We start from the raw sequence: 25,550 nt of genomic DNA, 5'->3' as shown, positions 1-25,550 counted from the left end.
CCCTGGCAATGAAGCAGGATGGGGAACAGCCCCAAAGGACTTCTGTTGGGGAAAGGTTCTGCCAGCCAAATGCAAATATGTAGCATGCCTGACCTGTCTTCTGTAGTCTTTTGATCTTTTTTTCTCTGCTGTATTTTATCTTCAGTTGGCAGCTGCGCTGAACATCTTCATGTTGTTCTTGCAGTTGGGACCAGCATCAGCAACACATGCAGTGCCCTTCCTTCAGTGCCCAAGGAAAAGAGGGAAAAAGGTGCCACTAGCACTTTGGAGGATGAAACTTGTGCCATACACTCGGGACTGGCCATACAGCTTTCCCACCTGTGGTTTGGCTCTGGTCAGCCCTGTTGTTTCTGAGTGACAGCAGGTCAGAGAAACACACCATCCTCAGAAGGAACAAGAATGTAAGCTAACTCCCACCTTGCATAAAAGTAAGAGACGTTGGATAAAGCCTAAATAACAATCTGAGCTTCCTCCATAGTTCCCACTCTGCCTTTTTGAACAAGAAGTTCCTTCTGCTGCTTTGGTTTCCCCTTTACTGCAGCAAAGAAAGATGTTTCTCATATATCCCCCATTACAACAGCGAAGTGAGGCACAGATGTTTGTGTTACCTGAAGTCTAATGCCTTCTGAGGGCACTTTTACCTTTGTGCCTGGATTTCTGAAAGCTTTCCTGATGTCTTCCCCTCACCTGCTGATGGCAGAAGACTCTGGGCATGACTTGTGAATAGAAAAGGCATAGGATCTTCTTTGGCAACTTCAAAATGATCTGAAGCAAATGCTTATTAAACTGCAAAGCTACAGAAAGAATGGTTTAATTTGCTATAACCTTCAGAAAGCAAGCTGCTGGAAAGAGAAAAATTCTAGTCCTGCTGTCTGCCTAGATGTGCTGTGTGGTGCCCCTGAAGTTGGAGCATCCCTCAGTCACCCCAAGGGGGGGTCACTGGGACTGGTTAGAGGAAGAAGAGGGGACATGACCACAACTAATGTTCACACACTGTGGAGTCAGGGAGCAGCTGGAATGTGCTGTCTAGGTCCAGACCCTGGGAAATGCTTCTCTGTCTCACAACTTAGATGCATCTTTAGAATCTGTAGGTAAATTAAATTGCTGATTGCGATTTAGAAATTCAGATGAAGTACAAAAATGAGAAAGAAGTTGATGTAGGCATTTCAGAGCCTTGCAGAAGCCTAAGCAAAATTACCCCCCTGAAACAAGACACCAGCCGAAAGAACTGGCCCACTGAATGGTTGTGTTGCTCTTCCTGTGACAGTCAAAGGGCAGGTAAGACAAAGTTTCTAGGCAGAGGTAGCATCTTTTATTAGGCCAGATAGTATACTTGGAAAAATTAGATAAGCCTTATGCACAGAAGTTCTTGTCCCAAATACAGATAATGTCTTTTATTAGACCACCTTTTGGAGACACACACTCGGCTGGTTTAGCAGAAAAGGGCTGGACAGGGTTCTCAAGGGTGTCTCAAAACACATTAAATACCTCTGTGTGGGTAACTGAACCTAAATATTGTTCCTAGGTAGAGACAATTGGGTTTCACTTGCAAATTCTCTTTTAGTTTATAAAAAATAATATTCACCCACACTGTTCAGAAGGCATTTCAAAATCTTCTGATGGTGATTTTATTATGATGCAATATACGCCTATCTCTTAATTCCAAAACAGGAATGACTAAATTTTTATATCTAACCCTAAATTTTAGTAGCTGCTTTCAGAGTCTTGTCATCATGTGCTTTGTGCAGAATAAAAAGATTATGAGCAATTTCAATCTTGGACTCAAATCAACTGTTCTCTCTCCAGACTCACAAACTGAAATCCCTGCCATCCAAAACATCTAAATATGGAATCGAGGCCAATGCATGTTATCTGCTGCCATTTTTTATAAGTAATCAACTAGTTGGGTTTCAAGGTGTAGGCTATGAGGTATTGAGATAAGTCTGAGGATATTTCAGTTTAGCTTCCAGTATTCATCTCGAAACACCTTTGAAGTAAGGATTTTAAGAATTATAAATGTTTGCAGCTGTGGTCAGGTGGAAGGGAAAGGTTTCTCTCCCCTCCCCTATGGTTTCTCCTTATGTTATCACTGTCATGCAAAACAACAAGGTTCCTCGGTTAACAAAACCACTACTTGGTAAAACCATGCAACGTGCCACCACTCTCTAGTATCTTTGCACAATGTGTCACTGAGCTAAGCAACCACGCAATATCATAGAATCATAGAATCATTAAGGCTGGAAAAGACCCCTAGGATCATCAAGTCCAACCATCAACCCAATGCCACCATGTCTGCTAAACCATGCCCTGAAGTGCCACATCTACATGGGTTTTTTGGATACCGCCAGGGACGGTGACTCACCACCTCTCTGGGCAGCCTGTTCCAGTGCCTGACCACTCTTTCAGCAAAGGGATTTTTCCTAACATCGAAACTAAACCTCCCCTGATGCAACTTGAGGCCATTAGTGTTAGGCCATCATATGTTAAGCCAACGAATTTATGACGACTGATGCAGATTTGAAGTGTTTGTAGTAAAATCAGGGAAACAGTAAGGAAACTCTTTTTTTTCTGTTGAGAACATCAGAATGGATGTTACCCCTAGTGCTAAGCTGGACTAACTGGGTCTTTCTCAAATAGCAATGGGAAAGTTAGGGAGATTTTAAATGAGGACACTAAAAGCAGTTCCCACAGGAACATAAGAAAGTAACATAAAGATCTCTTATGTTCTTTCAAATTTAAGGGCAGGCTCTGAAAGCAGGATATAACTAGTACAAGGACACAATCTCAACTTCACACATGAATCCTCGTCCCTCGTCTGTCTACCTGGCTTACATGTTGGTGTACACCCAGTTCTCCACCTTGCTGTGCATCTCCAGCTCCTTTAGCCAGGGAACTGGGGTGGTGAGCTCTTGGGCATTGCTCTGAAGGACGGTAAAGGTGCAGCTATTGACCGCTGGACGGGGGGAATGCAACGGTATTCAGTATTGCTCCCCACGTGATTAATTTACTGTCCCTTCTTCTGTATGATATTTGAGACTTTACTAAAACTCACAACTGTTGTTTGGAAGCAGGAGGTAAGCTGGAAGTTATGGGAGATGCTGGAATTCCCTAGCAACTTTTATTTTTTGGTTAAACAAATCCAGAAATTCAAATCAAATGCCCGGTTTAATTTCTGAAGCATCACCAGGTCCTCAGAATTACAACCCCAAATGGACACCATCCAGGGCATGGCAGCCTGCCTGCTCTTTGCTGACACTGGCAATTAGCAGTGCTGCCAAACCATTCTGAATCATAATCTGTAAAACAAAAGGAGATTCGGTGAATCAGGTATGTAAACTGCCTGATGATTTGTTTGTGTTGACAAGGTTTTTTTGCTGGTACAACCCACTTTTTGAAAACTTCCAAGTTCGTAACAGGTAAATGAATTTCAAACCATTTTTTAACCCAGCTATCTTTAGTAAGCAGTTTCATCTGACAGCGCACCAGGTAATGAAGTACAATTTAACACCTATAGAAGCACAATTTCATGCTGATGAAAAATTATTAGAAGTATGTGCATTTGGTAACCCTGGTTGGTTTTGTAACTAGCTGCCATAACGGAGAATTTCAGAGGTACACATTTTATTAGTGACAGTGAAAAATGAGCCTTTATATTTTTATTTTAAGTTAGGCATCTCTAAAGGAGGTACACTCCTGCTCTCTCTCTGAATGTGATGCTAGCAGATTATTTTTGGTTTTGTTTTTGTATTTGGGGAGAAGCAGTTCTTAGTTTACAGTGGAGGTCTAATCAGAAAAACTGTGTTGTCACGTATTTTCTGAATATGACGGTATTAGGTGTGTTCCGGATTTATTTCTTCAGAAAATTCTTACTTTATTGAATGAAATAGTTTTACTTAAGCTGAATTTTGGAACAAAATCTTGTTCTTAGCACAACAACTAATACCTAGGAGGTCTGCCTTTAGGCTTCTACTGGGGAAGAGTTTTTATGAAGAGACTCCACAGCACCTTTTCTGCTGGGCTGTTTTTCTATAATGACAGGTGCATCAGTTTGCCTGTCTTTAAGTTGGAGAAGGTGAAAAGCTGACAAGTGCGATCAGACAAAAGGTTAAATCCAGCTGAGGTGGCATCATATGACTATGATGATCACTTTTCAGGCTTCAACTGTGATCTACACATTTAAAGGACTCTTTCAAGAAGTTCAGCAAGAACCAGTATTGAGCTGTTCAACAGAGCAAGGTATACTCCAGAGTATTTTTCCTCTAGTGTTTTGAACCATCAATTCATTCCCCATGGGCTTTTTTTCTCCTGTAGAAAGACCAGAGCAGTAGAAATCTGAAAGAGTAGTAGTAGGTGGTGGTAGTAGTAACAGAAAGACACAGTACTGAATAGTTTTCAAGCCATATGCTATTGCTGTGATACATGTAGTTGTGAAAACACAGATTTCGGCGCACAGTAACCACAGGGCTTGTTCAATCTGTAAATGCTTAAAATGTAAAGACGCACGTAGAAAATACAGACAAAGCAGATGACCGGGGGGCGCAGGAGGGGCTCAGCCCTGCAGCAGGGACGGGGGCAGCCGGAGGGGCTCCCCAAATGCGGGGCGCTGAGTGCCTCCAGACCACCCCCTCCTTGGGGGGGGGGGGGGGGGGGGGGGGGGGGCGGCCCAGGCTGCAGCACCGCCCCGGCGCGGGCGGGGCGCGGCGGCTCGGGGGGGGCTGTGGGGGGACCCCGCCGGCGGGAGCGGTGCGAGCCGCGCCTCGGCACTCCTTTTATTTATTTTTTTTTTAAATTTATTTGAAAAAAAAAAAAAAAATCTCTTTGTTCTCCCCCGCCGTCCCGAAGTTGGATGTCTTCTCAGCCCGGCAGGGAGGGGAGGAGGAGGAGGAGGAGGAAGCTGGCGGGGAGGGCGAACCCACCGCATCCACCCCGCGGCAAGTAACCGGGGCTCCGCGGGCGCGGGGGATCCGCGGTGGGGGGGCAGGCGGGGTCCCCGCGGGGCGGCGGAGCCCGGCCGTGCCTGCCGGGGTGGGTGTGGGGGTGCGGGGGCAGCCCCCGGGTGCCGAAACCGGGGCTCCTGCGCGTCCCCGCTCGGGATGGCTTTGCCGGGGACCTACTCGGGTGGCTATTTTCCCCGGATGATGGCTGCAGGTGGGTTTTTCTTCCAGTTTTCCGTGCCCTCCCCCGCCCCCAATGAGTGTAAAAAAGTTTGCGAAGGAGAAATCATACACCTGAGATTGGCTGAAGAGGCTTTTGCTTGATGCAGGGTTTAAAAGCTCGGGCAGAGCCGGGGTGCTCGGAAGGGGCTCCCCGTCCCTCTGCTGCAGCCGTCCCGGCTCGGTGTCTCTGAAGGGACGCTTCCCATCGCTTCGCGCAGCTCAGGGATGGCTCCGTCTCATTTACCGCTAGTATAGACATTTCTGTGCAAAAAAATCCCTCTTCACGCGTAGGAGGGGTTGCCTGAAGTTTTAAGATACTATCTAAAAGTAGCTTTTATTTCAAAAGCAATGGTTCAGGGTTTTCTCACGCTCTTTTACCATGCAGTTAGAATTTTCCCTCCAATAGCGTGGCTTCTTGGTGGTGGACTTTATCGCATGTATCTCCACTTACGTTGTTCTTGGTTTTGTCTTTGTCTTTTTCATGAATGCAAATTCCTAAAAGTAAGGCAGTAAGTCTGCATGCAAGAGGTTCTCCCACAGTTTTGTGAGCTGGGAGATACCTAAATGTCTGCAGCCTCCTCTCTGTCTTCTAGATTACTTCTAAAGACCTACCTCTGCATCTCCTGACATCTTGCAGTGTGACTTAGGGCACAGGAAAAAATAGCCCAATAATTTCGTCTGCAGCGTTGCAAAGTCCCACTCAGTCCCCCTTCTTTCAACTGCGTTTGAAAAAAAATATTTCAGGTGATACGTCTGGTTGTGGTTGCTTTCTGATCTGGACAACAAGGTTCAGTGTATAAAAACTTTAAAATATAGCATTCCTGCCATAATTCTGGCATCAGGTCAAAAAATTGAGCCCTCCATAAACTTTCAGCTGGGAATGTCTTTGAAATGTTCTGAATATTTTTAGATTTTAACTTTTCAGTAGAAACCTAGGTTCATAAATGAAGAAAATTCACCATTTAAAAATGTATTTTAACATGAACTCAACAACAGGCTGATTAAGGCTGTGTGCAAATTCAAGAGTTTTTTATAGCTCCTCTATATCGTGAGAGAATAATGTAAGTGTAATGTTATGAGTACTGTAAAGTTTTTTAGCAAAATGATTTTGAAGTTTGATTTTATTTATTTTGTGCAATTTTATCAGCTGTTAAATATTTGAAGTGAATTAATCATCATCTTTGGCATGTTGCACAACTTTGCAAGGGAAGACGGTAAAGAATCTGCCAATTGGAAATAATGAATGACTCCATTTAAGAAGAAACCCAAAGCAATCCTAAACCCTTCAAGCTATCGTCTTCAATAAGTTAGTACTTATTTTGGAGCAAAGTGAGAAAGAAAGACCAGCTTCACTGGTGTAGGATACTGCTCAAACTAATGCGTGGTGGCAAGTGCAAAAAGAAGCCTCGGACTCTCAGTATTAATGCCTGTGTTCCCAGAAGCTGACATAACGTCTTTTGAAACCTTTTCTTCCAACAGACTGCTTCAGAGAAAAGTGCAAGCAGTGATGGGTGTCTGTTTTGCTGTATCTTTAGGTTACCACTGTCAGAACCGGTTAACAGGTGAAGCATTTAATAACTGGTGACACTAAATGAACTTTTGGCTTGTTTCACCTGGCCATATGTTTTGTATCACTTTGGGTGTGTTTTTCATTCCACATCAACTCAGACTAATTCAAGGAGACAAACTGAATACTTATTTAGTTGTTTTGAATGCAATTGTAGGTTTTTGAGGGGTTTTAAACATTTTTTTCAGAAGAAGAATTGTCAGAATTAGATAAGAGTTCAGGCCTGTAAGCTCCTGAGTTTGCTAGAAACTGGGAGGGTTCAGGATGTCCTGTTTGATCGTGGAGGCTTGGGGAGCACAGAGTGCCACCTGTAAGGGTTGTCAGAGTGGCAAAGTTGCCTCTGTCAAACCAAACTGTCTGTCTGGAGGAAAAAAATCAAGTGAACCTTTGAGCACACAAGGCCATCTTCAAGCGTTTTCCATCAATAATGTTCATTATCAGTGAAATGCTAACACTAGGTAAGAATTAGAGCCATTCGTCAAGGGATTTGTATGGGAGTGTAGAAGTTTATTGAAATCTGAATTTGGCTTGTACTTCATCCAAAGGTCTTCCATCCAAAAACCTTAGCACTTTATACATGAGCTACTAATAAGATACTCCTACACAGCCCAGATCTTGAGATGTTTTCCTCTGCAAAATCCCATAAGCTCACCCCAAACTTTTCGAAGCACATCTTTGTGTGTCCTTTTTGTCATCTTTCGATTTCAGGTGGCCGCATGGCTTGACCTTCACAGCACGTGCACTATCTTTTTAAAATGTACCTTACGCTGAATTGCCAGGGCCTGCTCCTCTCGCCTGGGCGTTATTAAGGCATCCTTCCCCGGCGCACCAGGGCAGAACTCAGCCTGCTGAAGGCGGACGGGTTGCGGTCAGTGCAGAAACGACCTGGGCACTGGGCTGTGCCTGCATACCTGGTGTCACGCTGCTAAAATTTAGTCAGCTGAATCCCATCCAGGGAGTCAAAGTCCTTTTACAAGCACAGTAAATATGAACCCTTAATATGTCTTTAAGAACGCAGGATGTATGTGGCTGCATATAAAAGATCTACATTTTATTGTTTATATTTTGAGTTTAATAGAGATACATATATAAAGTTAGTCATATTTTCTAATGGGATTATAACCTTTGGCTTTGTCTAACACCAAGGCTGTGATGCTGAACACTAATATTATTCAGACCCTTTTCCTGTGGTTATTCCGGTGAAGTTAATTCCCCCATAGAAACATTTATGATGACATGCTATAATCTTTGCTACAGATTATCTAGGTGTAACCAGTTCAGCTTGGAAAAAAAAAATTGCATCTGTAACTGAAATTAATCTGCATGTAAATCAGACTTAAGCCTCTTCAGATTTTGAAGACAGATTCTGCGATATGCTTTGCAGAAGAGAGGAGCAGATAGAACCGACCTGAGTTGCATTCCTCAATAAACACTCACACACAAACAGATTAGACAAAACTGTCTTCAAAGTGATTAAAAAAGGATAAATTAGTTTGGTAGGAGCTAGGGTGCAGGCAGAATTAAAAAAGAAAAAATCTACAAATGATTACTTATTGAGATTATTTCACTGTACATCTTGTTTTCCTGTGAATTCTTCCTGCTGAAGCTCTCCTTCGGCACAATGCCACCATGCTTTTTTTCCTACCAAAAAAAAGTGCAGCCATTTGCCTTTTCAGTCATACAATTAGTGACTGAGAAATGCTCAGTGTCATAATCGGTTGTTATTTCATTTGTGTTTTGTTCCGCTAAACTTTAACTCGGTTCCTTTAAATACAATTATGAGTCAGTTTAAAGTATACTGATGGTTAGTTCCAGCTAATTTCCTTCTGTAACCTGCAACCAGAATTGGACAGGGAATATTTTTTTTCCAAAATGGTAGAAAGAGGATTTAAAATGTTCTTTCTCTTAGATACGTTACCTGAGACTTTTCCAGTCTAAATTGCCAGGTACCTCCTAAATGGGGAAAAAAAGCAGAAAGCATCCGCATTTCAGATTGTCAATGACCAAACAGTAGAAGGTCTGCAAAGTGTACGTAATTTACTTGTCAGAAGAGAAAGTAAGGACAGACCGTATACATTAGAGTTCAAAATCACTGCACTAATGAGTCATGTTTAGCACAGTGAGTTTTTGAAAGTGGGGAAATAGTAAGAAGAAATACATGCTATAAAAGCTGACTATGACGTAAAGGTATGATAGAAGAAAAAAAACCAAACAACCTCTGCATCTTCAGTAAACACTGAACTCTCATTTTTCCAGTTGGTTAACACATCTTTTCCTACAAGACAATTTCCAAAAAGCAGTGGTTAGGAGCGATATAGACAATGCTCCATTTTAAAATGTGTGTAATTATTCTAGGAGCACAGGGCTCGCGAAAGAAAAGTTTTCATAGCAAGCTATGGGTATCATGCATTTTGCACCAAGGAGTGGAAATTGCTACATACACACATTATATATATCCACTTCTGTTTTTATAGAAATGTCTGTGCAGAATTTGCCTGCAACCATGCAGAAGGCTGGCTAAGCAGTTACACATCCACATTAAGCACTCTGCTCTTGCTTCGCAACATACACGTACAGAGTGTATTCACTGCATGTGGGTATACAAATTCATGTCTGTGGTGGGAGAGAGATGTGAAGCTTTGGGTGTCTGGCTGCTTTATAAATAATGGAGAACATCTGTCCACTGGTAAATGTGGTAGAAGTGAAATTGATATCACAGCTCTGCCAGCCTTTGTAAGCATGAGAGCTTCAGGGATTGTGCTTGAAATTAGTCTTTCTGGATAAAGAAATACTTTCTCCTCCTCCTAAAACTTTCATTGTTTTAATTAACTTCTAGCCAAGACTGAAGCTTCACTTGGTGTGGATTGACTTACTGTAGAGGAAGATTCAGTTCTTCCTCTGGGAAGCTGTTGCAAAAGATATGTCTTACCATGCATTTTCTCACCTGAGCAACCTTGCTAGAAAGGTGCAAATAGCTTTCTCCATGCTAAACTGCGAGCTAGGGAAAAACTGGAACAGCCAAAGAAACATCAACAGACTGATTTTTCTGTTGAAAATCAAAGAGGAAGGTGAAAAGACTGAGAAATATTTGTTATGGTTCAAAAAGGGAGGAACTGTTAGTAAATTCTGTACCTAATTTTTCATCTTGGTATGGAAAAGGTTGTTTTGATTTTACCCCTCGTTTTCTTCTCTATTTTCAGGAGGACACCCACTGTCAGAAGAAACAACAGTAACTGCCCTTTGGTAGAAGGGCTGTCCATTTGTTCTGAAGAAAGAGACCATGCTCAAGCACCTTTTTAAGATACCTTCCATTCTAAGCCTCAAAAAAGATCATCTAACATAATCCTGGGTTTAAATAACAGAGATGAATTCGAGGTGATTGTTTGCTTGGGTCTGCTGCCCCGGAGTTAGGTTGCAGAGCTGACCACTGGAAAGGCACAGTGCAGGAAAATACTCCTGCGCTGCAATACAGTATTTCACACACGCTTAACCATCTAAGAAGTATCTTAGCTGAGTGAAGATCGCAAGACTCCTGAGATGATTTGACCTGTGATGGAGAGATGCTTCTGGAGAACCACTGGAGAATGTCAGCGCAGGGCACCTGGTGTCTCTGCCCTCACTGATTCATGTCAAAGGCTGAGATGAACCACACTTGGACATACAACCTGAGCTTTGGTGCACCTACAGATCTTGTTGAGCCAAGGGCTGGACTCTCACGAAATGGGCACACAGTAGTGGCTGTTTTTCTTGGATTTATCTTGTTTTTTGGTTTCTTGAATAACTTGATTGTCCTCATCCTCTTCTGCAAGTTTAGAACCCTCCGCAACCCAGTCAACATGATCCTCCTGAACATCAGTATCAGCGACATGTTAGTGTGCATCTCAGGCACTACCCTCAGTTTTGCATCTAACATCCGTGGCAAATGGATTGGAGGGGAGCATGGCTGTAGGTGGTATGGCTTTGTCAACTCCTGCTTTGGTAAGGGTTCAGTGGTAATTCTCTTATCTTACTCTTTTTAACACTGGTGCATAAAGAAACTTGATCAGTGAGCTCACTGCTGCTGTGTGGTAAACAGAAGGATGCTTTGATTGCCTTGTTATGGTCAAACGCAAGTGAAACGCATAGTTTAAAACATTTTAACAGAAGACTTTATGAAAGAGTAGCACATATTAGTATTTCCTAACATACCCCTTTTTTCTGGATTACTTGTTTTTAAGAGCTAAAAATGGCATCTAGAAAGAGGCAAGTCACTGGAAAGAGTTTGACTAAGTGTAAGAACATATACAATAGTTCCCCTCTTTTTCATGAAAATCTGTGCCAAAGCCAAGCTACCGGCCCCTCAGTGCTGCTTCTGTCATAAACAAATCCTTCTGAAAGTATGCCATTTACCATTTGTAATTATCTATCAGTTTATACTATGAATTCCCTCATGGCCCAGATAAAGACAGTTTGCATCGTTAGATGCTTTTTGTTCTCCCCCAAAGAAAAAGCTTTATTTTAAAATTACATGCTTGCAGATTCAATAGCAAATTAAGTCACAGGAATAGATTTGTCGGAAAGAGTCAAGTGTACATCAAAGCCGCGGTAAAACAGTGTTCAGTGTTCTTATCCTGGCCAGACAAAACTTTTCCTGCAACCAGCTTTTGCACTGCTAGATTTAAGTGTTTAACTGAAAATTGTTTTAATAATTAAAAAAAGATAACGGGAAATGCACAGTCAAAGGGCAGCCTTCATCCCTCCAAGGTGGCCCATCGCTTTAAGAATCACATCACCAAGCAGTGATCCCTTCTGCATTTATGCCTATCTTCCAAAAAAGGTCCACCAAAGCATAAGCTGGCCTGCGGGTGCACATCTAGACGTGATCTTTATCTCACCCAAAGTGGGGGATCTGGCACAGTTCCCTCTTGCTTTGGTGCCTCCAGGCCACCAGGACAGGATCGAGTGCACCCCTGGCTCTTCTCCCACCCTGGAGCTGTAGTGCGTCTCATGCAGGCACTTTGCCCAAGAAGTGCTCCCGCAGCCCTTGATGTAGAGTCAGGCTGTGGATCCAAACCCATGTTTTCTACCTGAATTACAAGCTCTCGCTGTTTCCGATGGTGTGGTCTGTGGTACCCTTCCCTTCCTCAAACGTGTGCTCCACTGATGACAGTTAACTCAGCCTGGCAGCTTCCCCTGCGAAACTGCTGCTTTGCCCGAAGAGAGCTCTCAGGAGTTAACAGTGTTGTATAACATAAAAGCGCTGACTTTGGCCATCCAAAAATAGACCCCATTACCAACAAGACCTTGACTTGTTTTGGTGGGCTGTTTTTGATTTGGTCTGTGCAGAGCAGAACAACATGTCCTCTCCTTCCACGTTTCATTTCCATTTTTGACAATTTCATCAATTCCAATTTTTCAGTGATTAATCTTCTCAGGGAGAAAGAGGTTAGGTCTGGTTTTTCTCTGTCCTTTGCTTTAGCCTCCTTTTTATTATTTAGGGATCCGATGGAAGAATAAGGTTGGAAGGGAGGGGAAAAAAGGTAGATGTTTAAGGCATTAGAAAAAAAGTATGCTGAAGGTGCCCTTCGAGCCTGCTGGCTTCTGTCAGGATACCTGTGTGTTACCACCCCAGTAACTCTGGAATTAAACCAGGAAATGGATACGTTTCTCCAGGGGTGACTTGCTTATGGAATAATTCTTCTAAGCCTGACCTTCTGTATAAATCAGATGGCAAAAGTGCACATTTCTGTTCTATTGTGATACCTGTGTTCATGTGAGAGTTTCTGGTGTAATTCTTAAAATGGATTAGATCTTCAGGGAAAAAGCAAGCAAACAAAAACCCGAACCCCAGAATGCCAAAGGTGACCTCAGCTCCTCTGAGCGGTGTTGGTGCTGTCAGCAGGGTGTCCTGGGCAGCTGAGGGAGCCTAAATGCAGGTAGTTATTGACCCGCGCACATGGAAACTTCTGTGACAGCGTTGAAAAAAATTCTCTTGCAATTCTTTTATCGAAGTCCTGCAGCACTCATGACATTTTTTCTTTCACTAGTGTGTATAAAGGGCACACCAAAGAAGTTTGCTTGTAGAGTTATAATTAAAAAGTGTTCACTGGAAAATAACATGAGTAAAAGCAAATAATAGTAGCAGGTTGCCTAACATTTATATGTCTCTATGGACAGATTATATCTGCCGATAAATACCAGTATTCATCAGGGTTTTTTGAATTTTTATACTCCAAAGTGTGCTAAAAAAGAGCTACTCTAGGTGTTCAATGTGTTGATGGCTTTTCCAGGTCTTTGTAGCACTTGAAAACAAAATGCTTAGGTATAAAATTTTTTTGTTGTTTGCATTCAGTGTGTGCTGTAAGCATCACAGACTGAACAGGGATCCACTGAATGGAATGGTTAAATTTTTTTACAGCAATTGGAGAGCGACATGAGCTGGTTGTGAGCTTTTTTATTGAGACTTGCAGGTATTATTGCTAAAAGGAAAAACAAATAGCATTTCATTCATTGTAGGATTGTTTTCCTTGTCTTCTGTGCACTTCGGAAAAAATGTATAAAACTTATCAAAGCGATTCAGAAACTCAAGAGGCAGAAAATCAAGTATATTCTGTGTCATAAGCTGGTGGGTTAAGACCTCACTGATTGGTACAGCATCGTTACTGAGCGTAAGGAAGCTTTTTGTCAGCAAGAGGAGTTTTTGACACCTAATTAGTCCGGTATAGATCATAGCCTTTGGCCTGATCACTGTCACTACCTTGTGAGTGGCAAAGCTGATTAGATTTATAAACATAAATGCAAAAGCCACAAAGACTACAAAATACTATATGAGGCTATGGCGTAAAAGGAGCATGTAAGAACACAGAAATGGCAGAACTGTATAGGCTGCAAGGAGAGTGTTTCTTTCTGATATCTACATTTTCTTACAATCTCTTAGCTAGTCTTAATAAAAAAGATATACTTTTTATTTGCTAAAAATCAGGTTAACCTCCTTTGTGCCTCCTCTCTGATTTTGACCCATCAAGGCTAAGAGGAATGGTCCTAATGCTTGGGGTCCAGGATAGACATGTGCAGTGGGAAAGGTAATTAAGAACTGAAGTTCAGCATCAAGCTTTGTAAGAATAAACATTTCAATATTCTTATCTGTTCCCTTTTTTCTCATGGGCTAGATCCTATCCTACTAGGATAAACACCAGTATACGGCCAGGGTTTCGGATGATGTTACAGTGAGTTCACTGGCTTTAGTAGGATTGCACTCTCAAGTACCAAATGAATGTATGTACTATTATTTTTTTTTTCAAACCGCAGTATTTTCCTAAATCATGAAGAAATGTTAAGTGGGCAATTAATCTTCACGGCTTGGTGCGTATTTGCTGATGTGTAAAACACACCTAAGCCAACTTCAAACTGTTAAAATATTTTTAAATAGAATTAATTCTTAAAGGCTTCTGAGAAGGACTGTGTTTTAGTGGTTACTTTTTTTTCCCATCCCACTTCATTTTGTGATGCTGTGAAAGCCTCTTTCTCCCTGTTTAAAACCAAATTGAGAGTGAAGGTGTTATCCCCCAGGTCTGTGGCCTGGATGAAACCTGAACCAGTAGGAAGCTGAGATTTGTTTCAAATGTAAATGCATGGTGAGAGATCGCTCTTTTTTTCTCTGAAGTGTCTTACTGTTATTAAAATCACATAACTGTTGCCCTGGGAGGTGATCTGGAAAGCAGGTCTGATTCTCCTCCCAGCAATATGGACAGTGCAGTGTACATTGATGTCACTTACTGTGGAATCGAGCTGTAAGTTCTTTACTGGGCAGTCCATTGCCTACCCCAGGCACTTAAAAACCACGACCCAAGAACCAGCACCAGGGGGTTGACATGTGCACAGTGGAAAAAAATATGGGCAAAGAATAGGTGTCTGGTTTACTTACTTGCTGCTTTCCACACGTCGCTTTGTGATTTAAAACCGTTCACAGAAAGTAGAAGTTTTAGAAGCTAATGGGATGTGCAGATGCTGATCAATAAGCGTGTAATGGGGATTTTAGGGAGAACATTAAATATCATGAGACCTGCTATGGAAGCGTAAAAGCTGTTGGGGCTTCATTTAGGGGAGCATTAAGGAGGAACAGCATGGGCAGTTCCCAGCATAAATGATTTTACCCTGCTGCTTGTGCATGTTTGCAGCTTTGTCAAGTAAGTCGCTGCAGTGGAAACTGCACATGTCCCTGGGTTGGGGAAATGGATGAGTTTGCTAAATTTTCTCCCATTACCCACCACTTAGCCACGGTTTGACAAGCTCATGGTTATACATTTAAGCAAACATGGAAAGGGACACAGGGACAGGACGCATTTTCCCAGCTGAACTCTGAGTAAGATTTGCAAGCAAGCTGAAATAAGACCTGTTAAATATATCATGAAATGATTAAGCATTAGATTTTAATTTAGGAAAAATACATTACTTGGTCTCTACAAGGGTGTGTTACTATATATACACAAAGTGATGTGCTGTCTTAAGATGAAGTTTTTCATGCGGCTTGAACTGTCTCACACATTATCTCTCCAGTGCTTTATTAAACACTTCAAATCTCTAGGCAGATGAAACTTTCAGAAACATTTCATCTTTTCCCAAGATACTTGCACTAATGTACACTTCCCAGACATGTAGGACAGGCAGAATTCAGGCTCAGATGACTTCGGGAGTTCATTTTCAGAATTGCTTCTTTATGCCATATCAGGATAAATTATTAAATAGATTAATATATATAGGAAAGATGACGCTTTCTCTGGCTCAGGATATCCAACACTAGAGTCTAATGCTAGAAAAACTTCAAGGCACATCACTAGCAAGGATATTTTTGTGAGTGTTGAACTCTTATCTCCTGTTTTCAAGATGTCTGCTGGTTGTTTTCTCTTCCTCAACCTTCCTGGTAGTTCATATTCCTGGCAGTTTGCCTGAGAAGTTGACTCCAATATTTCATTTTAAAAAATTAATTCAGATTAGTGTTGTGTAAGTGAGCATCAGTATGCAAGAGGACACAGAGATGCCTATGCCATGTGAAAGTTGTGTGATTCAAGGCCATGTCTTCCCGAACAGCATCCTGTCAGTCCCGGGCACAGGATAGGGCTACATTCTTAAACCTGTTCTGACTGAAGTAAGGCATGTATATGTATCTGTATGTCCACTGGTAAACCAAGGTCCTATCTAAATGAGGATTTAAAAACTAATCCTTTTAGAAACCCCATAGTACTCAGCTACATGGGTAGATAATCTTTCAGTCACATTAAAGCAGTTATTGATTTATTCCCTTGTGAACTACCAGAGAATACACTAAATGAGAAATGGAGCTGCTCATGATTTTGTTTTAAAGTTCAGCTGCCTTGTGACCTTAAACAAATAATTTTCTTCTTAATCTTTTACCTTCATTTTATATGCTGTGGTTTAGAATCACTGCACTAAACTAAGGTACATAGAGTACAGACTTCTAACATACAGGAAACGCTCTGCTTACGAGATGCAGTAAGAACTCAGGTGAAATGAATGGCTCTTCTGTGAGATGATACATTTATTTCCTGGAGTAAAGACATGATCTCCCTTGGCTTGATCTGGCAAGAGCTCATGCCTGAAGTTTTCTGAGCCCTGGTACAGCAAGTACTCACCTCCCAGTGTAAAACAACTCTTAGCAACTCCTCACCTGCCCCCTGAACATGGATAGCTCCTTTTCCAGTGGGCTTGGGATGGGATTTTCTATAAATAAATCTGATAGCAAGCACAAGTACTCAGTTATGTTTAGGAAAATGTAGTTCTGCATAAGGCCCCAGAAATGTTCCCTGAAGTGCGTAGACTCTATTATGCCTGCAGTCAACATGACCTCTGCAAGCTTTCCTAGGTAGTTGTTCTCAGTATCAGAAACACTCTGCTGGTTCAAAGACGAATGGAGGGGAAAGGGGTCTGACTAACGGGAATAGGTCAAAGGTGCTTACGTTTCTGTATCTAAAAAAGGAGAAGTGTTCACAGAACCACAGGTTGGAAGGGACCTTGGGGATCATCCAGTTCAACCTTTCTAGGAAGAGCACCATCTAGGCAAGATGGCCCAGCACCCTGTCCAGACGACTCTTGAAGGTGTCTAACATGGCCGAGTCAACCACTTCCCTGGGGAGATTATTCCAATGGTTGATTGTCCTCACTGTGAAAAATTTCCCTCTGGTGTCCAGTCGGAATCTCCCCAAGAGCAACTTGTGTCCATTCCTCCTTGTCCTCTCCATGTGACTCCTTGTAAAACAGGAGTCTCCATCTTCTTTGTAGCTGCCCCTTAAGTACTGGTACATGGGGATGAGATCTGCTCTGAGCCTCCTTTTCTCAAGGCTGAACAAACCCAGTAGTCTCAGCCTATCCTCATATGGCAGGCTTCCCAGTCCTCTGATCATCTTGGCGGCCCTTCTCTGGACCCCTTCCGGCCTGGCCACATCCTTTTTGTATAGCGGGGACCAGAACTGTACACAGTACTCCAGGTGTGGCCTGACAAGCGCTGAGTAGAGTGGGATAATGACTTCTTTCTCTCTGCTGGCGATGCCCTTTTTAATGCAACCCAGCATCCTGTTGGCCTTCTTGGCTGCAGCAGCACACACTTCGCTCATGTTGAGCTTCCTGTCCACCAGGACCCCCAGGTCCCTTTCCACAGAGCTGCTCCCCAGCCAGGTGGATCCCAGCCTGTGCTGCACTCCTGGATTATGTTTTCCCAGGTGCATGATCTTACACTTGTCCTTGTTGAGCTCCATAAGGTTCTTGCTGGCCCACTCTTCCAGTCTATCCAGGTCCCCCTGCAGAGCAGCTCTCCCTTCTGGAGTGTCTACTTCCCCACTCAATTTGGTGTCATGAGCAAACTTCATCAGGCTACTCTTGATCCTGTTATCCAGATCACTTATAAAGATGCTGAGTAACATTTGGCCCAATATCGATCCCTGGGAGACCCCACTTGTGACAGGTCGCCTCTTTGAAGAAGAGCTATTTACCACCACCCTCTGGGTGCGGCCCATCAGCCAATTCCCCACCCACTGCACAGACCACTTGTCTAGGCCATAATGCATTAATTTCTCCAGGAGGAGGCCATGGGGGACGTCATCAAAGGACTGGGAGATGTCCAGTTAGACAGTGTCCACTGCCTGCCCCATGTCAACTGTGTTGGTAAAGGCAGAGGTGAAGAAGGTGTTGAGGACCTCTGCCTTTTCTGCATCGTTGGTGATTGAGTCTCCTTTTCTGTTTAACAGTGGGCCTGTGTTTTCCTTCTTTTTCTGCTTGTGGTTGACATACCTGAAGAAACCTCTCTTGTTATTTTTGACATCTATGACCAGTTTCAATTCAAGCTTTGTTTTTCTAACTGCATCTCTGCACACTCTGGCAATGCCCTTGTAGTTCTCGATGGATAATCCTCCACTCCTCCATCTCTGGTATGCTTCTTTTTTGCATTTGAGTAGACCCAGGAGTTTGTGGTTGAGCCAAGGGGACCTCTTCCTCCGTTTAGTTCCCTTTCCTTTATAGGGGATAAACTGGTTTTGTGCTTCCAAGAGAAAGTTATTGAGGAATTCCCAGCACTCACTAGCTCCTTTGTCTTCCATGGAAGCGACCCGCGGGATCCCTCCCAACTGAGTCTTTAGTGAGCTGAAGTTTGCTCTTCTAAAATCCAGAACCCTTGTCTTAGAACTGACCTTCAGCATGCCCAGCAGGATTCCGAACTCCACACTATTGTGATCACTGCAGCCAAGGCTATCACTAACTGAGATATTAGAGAGCAGGTTTTCTCGGATTGTGAATAGCAAGTCCAGCAGTGCCTCATTCCTGGTTGGCATATCTGACATTTGTGTGAGGAAGCAGTCCTCTACGCATTCCAGGAACTTGGTGGATGACATGCGAGCTACCGTATTGTTCTTCCAGCAGATGTCTGGGTAGCTGAAGTCACCCATAAGGACCAGGTTCTGTTGGGCAGAAGCTTGCTTTAGTGCCCCAAGTATCACTTCATCAGCATTGTCGTTGTGGTTAGGAGGTTGGTAGCAGATGCCCACTGTGAGGTCCTGCTTGGAGGTGACCCCTTTGACTTTAACCCAGAGGCATTCAATAGAGCAGTCACAATCACCATAGTTGACTTCGATACATTTGAGGTTTTCATTAATGTAGAGTGTGACTCCTCCCCCTCTTCTACCCTGCCCGTCCTTACGAAAGAGCCTATAACCATCCATTGCGATCAACCCAGTTATCTGAGTTGTCCCACCATGTTTCAGTTACTCCTATGATGTCATACCCTTCTGAGGGGGCACGGAGCTCCAGTTCCTCCTGTTTGTTTCCTAGGCTGCGTGCATTTGTATACATACACTTGAGGTGATTGCTCTTCTGTTTCACAGCTAAGGAACATTTGTCACTGCACTGTTTGGCCTGATTTACTCCCCTGTTGGATGTGCTGGTATGATCATTTCTGCAATGAAACCCACTCCCCAAGTCCTTGTCACTACCTAGAGGGCTTTACATATTTTAATAGGGTGTTAAAACTGATGGTTTGTCTTGAATCTTTCAGCTTAATTTCAAGCACCTGTTATGCATTAGATTGTATAGTATATGGAAACACAAAAGTGCTTATTCAGGAGATATGTAATCTGAATTTCTCTTTGGCATCCCCTCTTTAGGGAAACTGAAGTTAGCCTGCTATTCTTTTTGTTTAAATAATTAATCAATGAGGCAGTGTTACATTATTAAATACACTTCTGAGGGACATATTTACATGGAAAAATTAAATGCTGAACCCCTTAGAGATAGATGGGAATCATCTGACTAAAACCAGACATTTTCCAATCCCCCAGGCTTCTTTTATAATCAATAGAAAAACAAATTTGTACTGCTAGCATACAAATTGTCTGACGTATTTGAGATGTTCTCTTCAGCGTGATATAAGCTGTGCCCTACAAGTGCCCCGTTATCTCCACCAGCTATAAAAGGATCCCAAGGTCAGGGGTAGGTATTTGCTCTGTACCCCTCTGGAGTCATGAGATGATCCTCACAAATAGGGTGCTTATTGCTCCTTTTGTCTTTCAGTCATTTTCTTACTTTTGCTTGTAATTCTCTCCCCACTTCAGTGCCCTTTTCCTGGATGTTGCGTTTATTTCTTAGTTTATTTCTAGTTCCTGTAGGCATTAAACACAGTACAATGTTGAAATCACTTGGAATAGTTGTCCAAGAGTGTGTATTTGGAAGACATCTGTTGTGTTTCCATGAAGAGACGCTCAAGTCCTCTTTCAGAGTTTGAGAACCCACATTCATCATGTATGGAAAATGCTGCCTGCTCCCCCTACAGATAATTTGTAGAACACAACTTTTGCGTGCAATGTAAGCGCTTGAAGCAGGGAGTCAGCCTGGGCAAAAGTTTTGGAAAACCTAGTAAAGAAGGAATCATATCATGCAGAGAAAGTGGAAAGGGCAGACCTGATATGGTGCTTTGAACATTATTCCTGAAATGAGAGACTTTATTCCGGTAGGTGGTTTAACACTGGTTTAGGATAAGAGAAGGTTTTGCCGTTGTTACAGCAGATCATTGCCTCAGGTCTCATTTAATTTGGCTGTGTTTTTAAGCTGTTGCAGACCATGGGTGTTGATGCTAACAGTGTTAGGTCAGATCGTGCAGTGCGCGGTCGGTGTCTGTTTTACCAGGCGTGGTTTCTCCTCCCTCCCCTGTTCTGAGCAGCCCCAGCTCAGCCCCGTCACCACGCCATGCTGCAGCAGGACTGTGGGGTGCACCAGAACTGCCCCACTTCTCTCTTCCTCACCCCTCCCAGCTTTCAGCACAGTGGAAATTCAGTCACATGGCTCAAAGAGGAGCTGGAGTGTGCTCTGAACAGGTCACTGATCCCTGGGTGCTCTCGGCATGGACCAGCAGCCAGATGTAGGTTAGGTCATCATCTTTTCCCCTGGATGCCATCCTTAACATTTTCTGCTCTATTTGTTGTACCATAATGTAAAGTCTATTTTCCTAATGCCTGGCTAAAAGAAAACAGCAAAATCCATGCAGAGATACCAACAGTGAAGGATGGGCAGCAGCTTGTATACATGTCCTTGGAAAGAAGGACGGAAGGACAGAAGAATTTTGTAAGGAATTCGATAACTTATTTGGCAATTTTTGTGCATAGTTGTCAGCTGTCCTTGTAAAAAAATGTGACGTCTGTTTCTGTGCATGTGCAAGCGACTACAAATTTCTGCCAATGTCCGCTACTTCCTTATTGAGCAGCCGTGCTCGCAGTTCAGTTGCACACTTCTGGTTCTGGGACATTGCTCTATGTTATGGCCACGTGTTGTAGAGCACTAAGGACTTTACGCAAGGAAGTACACAAATAACATTACTTTACATCGAGGCCTGGAATAGGAGCTTAAAGGCAAAGACCACATCAGATTTCTTGCAAAATTATCCTGACGGTGAATTCAGTGTGAAAGGTCGTGGCTGTAAGCTGTGTTTGAGATGATGGAACAGCATTTCTGTCAGAGTTAGGTTTAATCATTCCTATTTGCAGGCCCTTTTCCCTAATCCTGGGTCACGGCATTAACCCAGGCAATGCTATGCCTGATGTTGGTTTTCTATTACTTTAGGAAAAAGCAGAAAGCAGCTGTCCTGGTAGTCAGGCCACACACATGTGAAGAAGTGTGTTATTAAAATGTAGCTGGCTTTCTGGTCTGTCAGTGGGTAAAATGAAATAAACTAGAGCCCAGTAAATAAGCAATATTCAGTCCAAGTAAGTATATTAGGTGCAATGGACTTTACTTGTGAAAGGCTATTAATAACATTTTATTTAACTTTGTGTTTATTAATCTCTAGTAACTCTTAAGACCATCTGCATGCTGACACACCCGAACAGAATTTGATTATTTTTTTGAAAACTGTTAAACTTCCCTTGTAGTCCCTGAAGTATACCAGAGAGATTATATTATCTCTGGCTATTTAAATCCAAGATATATACCTAGTGACTTTTTCTTAACTGATGACATTCATTTGCTATGTCCATTTCTTTTTAGGAAACATTTAAACAGAATGCTACACCTTCCAGTCCAGTCAGCAAATGAATACTTACAGGCTTTTCAGTGATAAAAGGAACACAGGACCAGTGGCATAGTGCCAAATATTCAGACAATAATAGGTACTAACTATCAATTTAGTTTTTTCCCCTTTTTCTCAGGCATGGCCAATACTTCACACTTAAAGGAATCACTAGAGAGTTTTTGGTTTGTGTTTTTTGGGCTTCTGTTGGTGGTGGTGGCTTTTTTTTTTTTTCCTGTTAGTGTGTCCGCCACTTTTCTGTTTAGAAATATCTATTAAGATGAGAAAATAATTTGCCATAGTTTGCTAGAAGTATGCTGACATGGAAAAATAAGTTTCTTTGAAAGCTGGAGCTATCCTGTTTACACTTGTAGTTTTCTATGTATCAACAGCTGAGAAACTGTTTCTGGAACCAGAGTTTCAGTAAATGTCTAATAAGTTAATAAACTACAGCTGCTGTTGATTCGCAGACCTCTTATTGTTTTGGTTGATTTCACAGCTGACATGTTCACTACTTAAATAATCCAAATGCCTTCTATTACTGGAAGGTTTGTGGGTTTGGTTTTGTTGTGGTTTGTTTGGGGTTTTTTTAGTACTAAATCAAAATAACCTCTGGCTGCTGTAAATTTTCCCACAACTGATACAGGCAGGATGAAGATTTGATGTCCACAGACAGCAAATGCAAGGAAGCACCACTCCAGGTAGCTGCTTCCTCCCTCTGACATCCCACAATTACTTTTTTTATGAAGTGTCCATGTGCTTTGATTCCTGAGTGGTTTGGGACCCGGTTACCCCTCTCTCCCCACCCCATGCCATACTGGCCCAGTGGGGATCAGAGGTGACAGATGAGTGAGTGTTCACCCCGTACAAGGGTGAAGCCTCAGGTTCTCTGGGGGTGCCCGACTCCCTTTTCATCTCTTGGTGGTCTGGACGGTAAGGCCTCTAATGAAGGTCACCTGGGCACCATCTTGAAAACTGCTGTGTTATAAGAGTGCCAGACTTCATGTCCTTTGGCTGAATGTTTCTCACACCAGCTATCAGCATCAGGCACAAGGCTGTGGGCAATTTTGGCTAACAATTTTTTCCCAAATTGCGGCAGAATTACATTACTTCTCCTGCTTTTGGGTTCTTAAACCCATTTCACAGACAGATGCTAGTATGTTGGAAGTACAATCTCATTCTGTGGCTAGATAGGAGCTTTTAATGTTCCTTGTGAAAGTAAAGCAGCCACAATGCAGAAGGCTAGTGACTTACTGGGGTAAGCTGTAAATCTTTCAACATATTCGAAAGTGTTTCATTAAAGGCAGACATTCACTGTGTGCTAATTTTCTAGTGGGTTTTTTAAATTATATTTTCTATTCCATTTCTTTTTTTCCCCCATATTGGTTTATTCTTTCTATTGGTTTTGCTAATGCAATCCAGAGCAGAAATGGTAAATGACAATGGGAAGAAGGGATCAAAGTGAGCAGGCTTCAGACAAGTCAATAGATGGAAACTGTTTTAAGCTGAATTATTTTTGTAGAAGCTTATAACAATAGAAATATGTTCAGGGCCAACTAACTATTAGAAAAAAGGGGGAGGAAAAGGCAGACTTGATTCTGAAAATTTTTAATAAGGAATAGTTTGGTCATCTTTAAAAATCAACAGCAGTGTAAAACTTTGCTTAGATTAGGATGACCAATTTCTAAGATTCAAAGCCATTAGTTAATTCACATATGTGGAGTTTTATTGCTTGATATCTGTGTTGTCCGAGCCTAGTACAGACCTCTGAGATAGTACTGAAATAGCACACTAACATCTGGCAAGATTTGCTTTGACCTGAGAAATGGTATGAATTTTACAAAAATTTAGATAATCCCCTTCAAATTCTCCTTATGAAAATTTTAGAACACACCATGGATGAATACGGTTGGGTCTGCATTAGGCTTAATTCTTAGGTGCACATGCACGCTGAAGCATTATTGTTCGCCAGATTTACAGTTTGTGGGTAATTTCTGTTCTGTGTTCAGGCTGTTTATGAAGTTACCAGGGGACCTCTTTACACTGACACATTTAATCACCCGAATGAAATTATGCAAGCTGCTAGTGCACTGCGCAGCAGGCAGCACAAGGCAGAGTAACCTGGAGCGGGGATCTTGCGTGGTGGTTGGGAGCGCTGCCTTCCCCTCCGGCGGCAGAGCGAGCACCACGGGGCGGGCTGATGGCCATCCCTGCGGCTGAGCCGTCTGCCTCAGTGTGAGTTCAGCAGGAGTTAATTAGAAACAGTTCCAGGGTAGGAAGTGATATCTTAGGGATGAGGAGTTACAAATTCTGGCCCTTAATGAACGGGTGGAGTATCTACCTGGTATGTGTGTGTGTATTATGTATATGTTCTGTACACTGACTATATTGCACAAAGCAGCTCTTCTCCATAGAATTCTCTGAAAAAAATCCCAGCAGTTTGCCTTAATATATCCAAACTGCCAAATTTTGCTCTCTTTTTGGTCTGCTCAATTTTCAGAGAAAGAGCAAGTGGCAGCGCAAGTGGGCCGAGGTCCAGCGACGGCTGCGTGAGGATGTTGAGGATTGCTTTACCGTGTGTACTTCTTAAAACTGAAAGTGTATTTCTATTTAATATCCTTGTGAGAGGCAAAGGCTGTATCAGAGAAGTAGGATGAAAGGCTGCCAGAAAAATACGCCAGTCAGGATTTAAACAAGCTTTTTCTAATGGGTAGAAAGCAGGTTATGAGGCAAGACAAAGCCATAGCTTAATATTCTTTGTGATAAGAGCAGTAGACATACCACCATCTGGTTTGCTCTGTGTAACAGTTTTTCTCTATTGGTCAGTACATCAAAGGGCGTTTAACAAGGAATTTGAGGATAAGAATGAGTGGGAGTTTTACAAGTGTTAATATCTTTTGTGGGGTTGGGGGCACTCAGGCCTTTGGGAAAGAAATATTAATAGTAGATACAAGCAGGTAATGACCTCTTACTGTGCTGTAATTGTTTCTTCTTATCATTTCAATAACTAAATAATAGTTGCGCCTTGCAAAGGGTTGTGTATATATGTACTAAGTATTTGCCATTCAAAAATACGTTGCCCAGCTATGCTTCTAGAATACTAAACTTAAAGTTAGTTTAACTTTCAGCATCCAATAATTGTTTCCCAGTACATAGTCCCAGCAGCCTCTGATTATGGCATAGGGACTTCATCCCCGAAGAGGTATTTTTGAGTCTAAGAGGTCTTCCTGGAGTTACCTCCCTGGCCACTTGCTCTTAGGAGCCCTGCAAAATTTTGGTATGCACAATATAATATATCAATGAATTCTACTTATTAGTTGTGTACTATGCAAAGAAAAGTAGCTTCCCCTGTTTGTTAATTCTGATTCTGCTACCTGATGATTTCATTTAAAGCACAGTTCTTGTATTACGGGAAACTAAATAATCTTCCCCCATCCACCTTTTCACATTTGCTCCTCTTTTGTCTGTTTTCCTTTTCTAATAAGCCCTGATGTTTGCTTTTCTAAATGCTGCTGAGCATTGCTGCTTAGTAGAAGTGGTTTTCATAAAGCTATCTATCATAACTCTCTTTGCAGAGCAGTAAGTCAGAAACAATCGCTGTGTATTTAAAGCTAGGACTGTTTTTCTCTACATATGGCAGTTTACATCAGTATTGCATTTCATCTGCTCAGTGACTGAGTCTCATGCGGTTGTTCTGCAGCACTTCATAGTCAGTTTTTGTTGATTTTGAGTTATTCAGCGTAGTATAATCACCAAACTTCACTCTTTACCATCTTTTCCAGATCATTTA

The 25,550-nt window shown here is 42.4% G+C and overlaps 1 protein-coding gene across 1 annotated transcript in view; it reads left to right on the top strand.

Moving 5' to 3' along the window:
- Positions 1 to 4,722: 4,722 nt before the first annotated feature.
- LOC142056796 (pinopsin-like) overlaps positions 4,723 to 25,550 on the top strand; it is a 109,289-nt gene continuing 88,461 nt past the window's right edge. The window contains exons 1-2 of the mRNA XM_075092247.1: positions 4,723 to 4,931; positions 9,924 to 10,701. Coding sequence (XP_074948348.1) covers positions 10,350 to 10,701 — 352 coding nt within the window. The 5' untranslated portion in view covers positions 4,723 to 4,931; positions 9,924 to 10,349. The remainder of the gene's footprint in view (positions 4,932 to 9,923; positions 10,702 to 25,550) is intronic.

The sequence above is a fragment of the Phalacrocorax aristotelis genome, chromosome 1 (assembly GCF_949628215.1).
Source record: "Phalacrocorax aristotelis chromosome 1, bGulAri2.1, whole genome shotgun sequence".
NCBI classification, from domain to species: domain Eukaryota; kingdom Metazoa; phylum Chordata; class Aves; order Suliformes; family Phalacrocoracidae; genus Phalacrocorax; species Phalacrocorax aristotelis.
The sequence above is the reverse complement of the archived record's forward strand: the minus strand, read 5'-3'. Positions and strand labels throughout refer to the sequence as shown.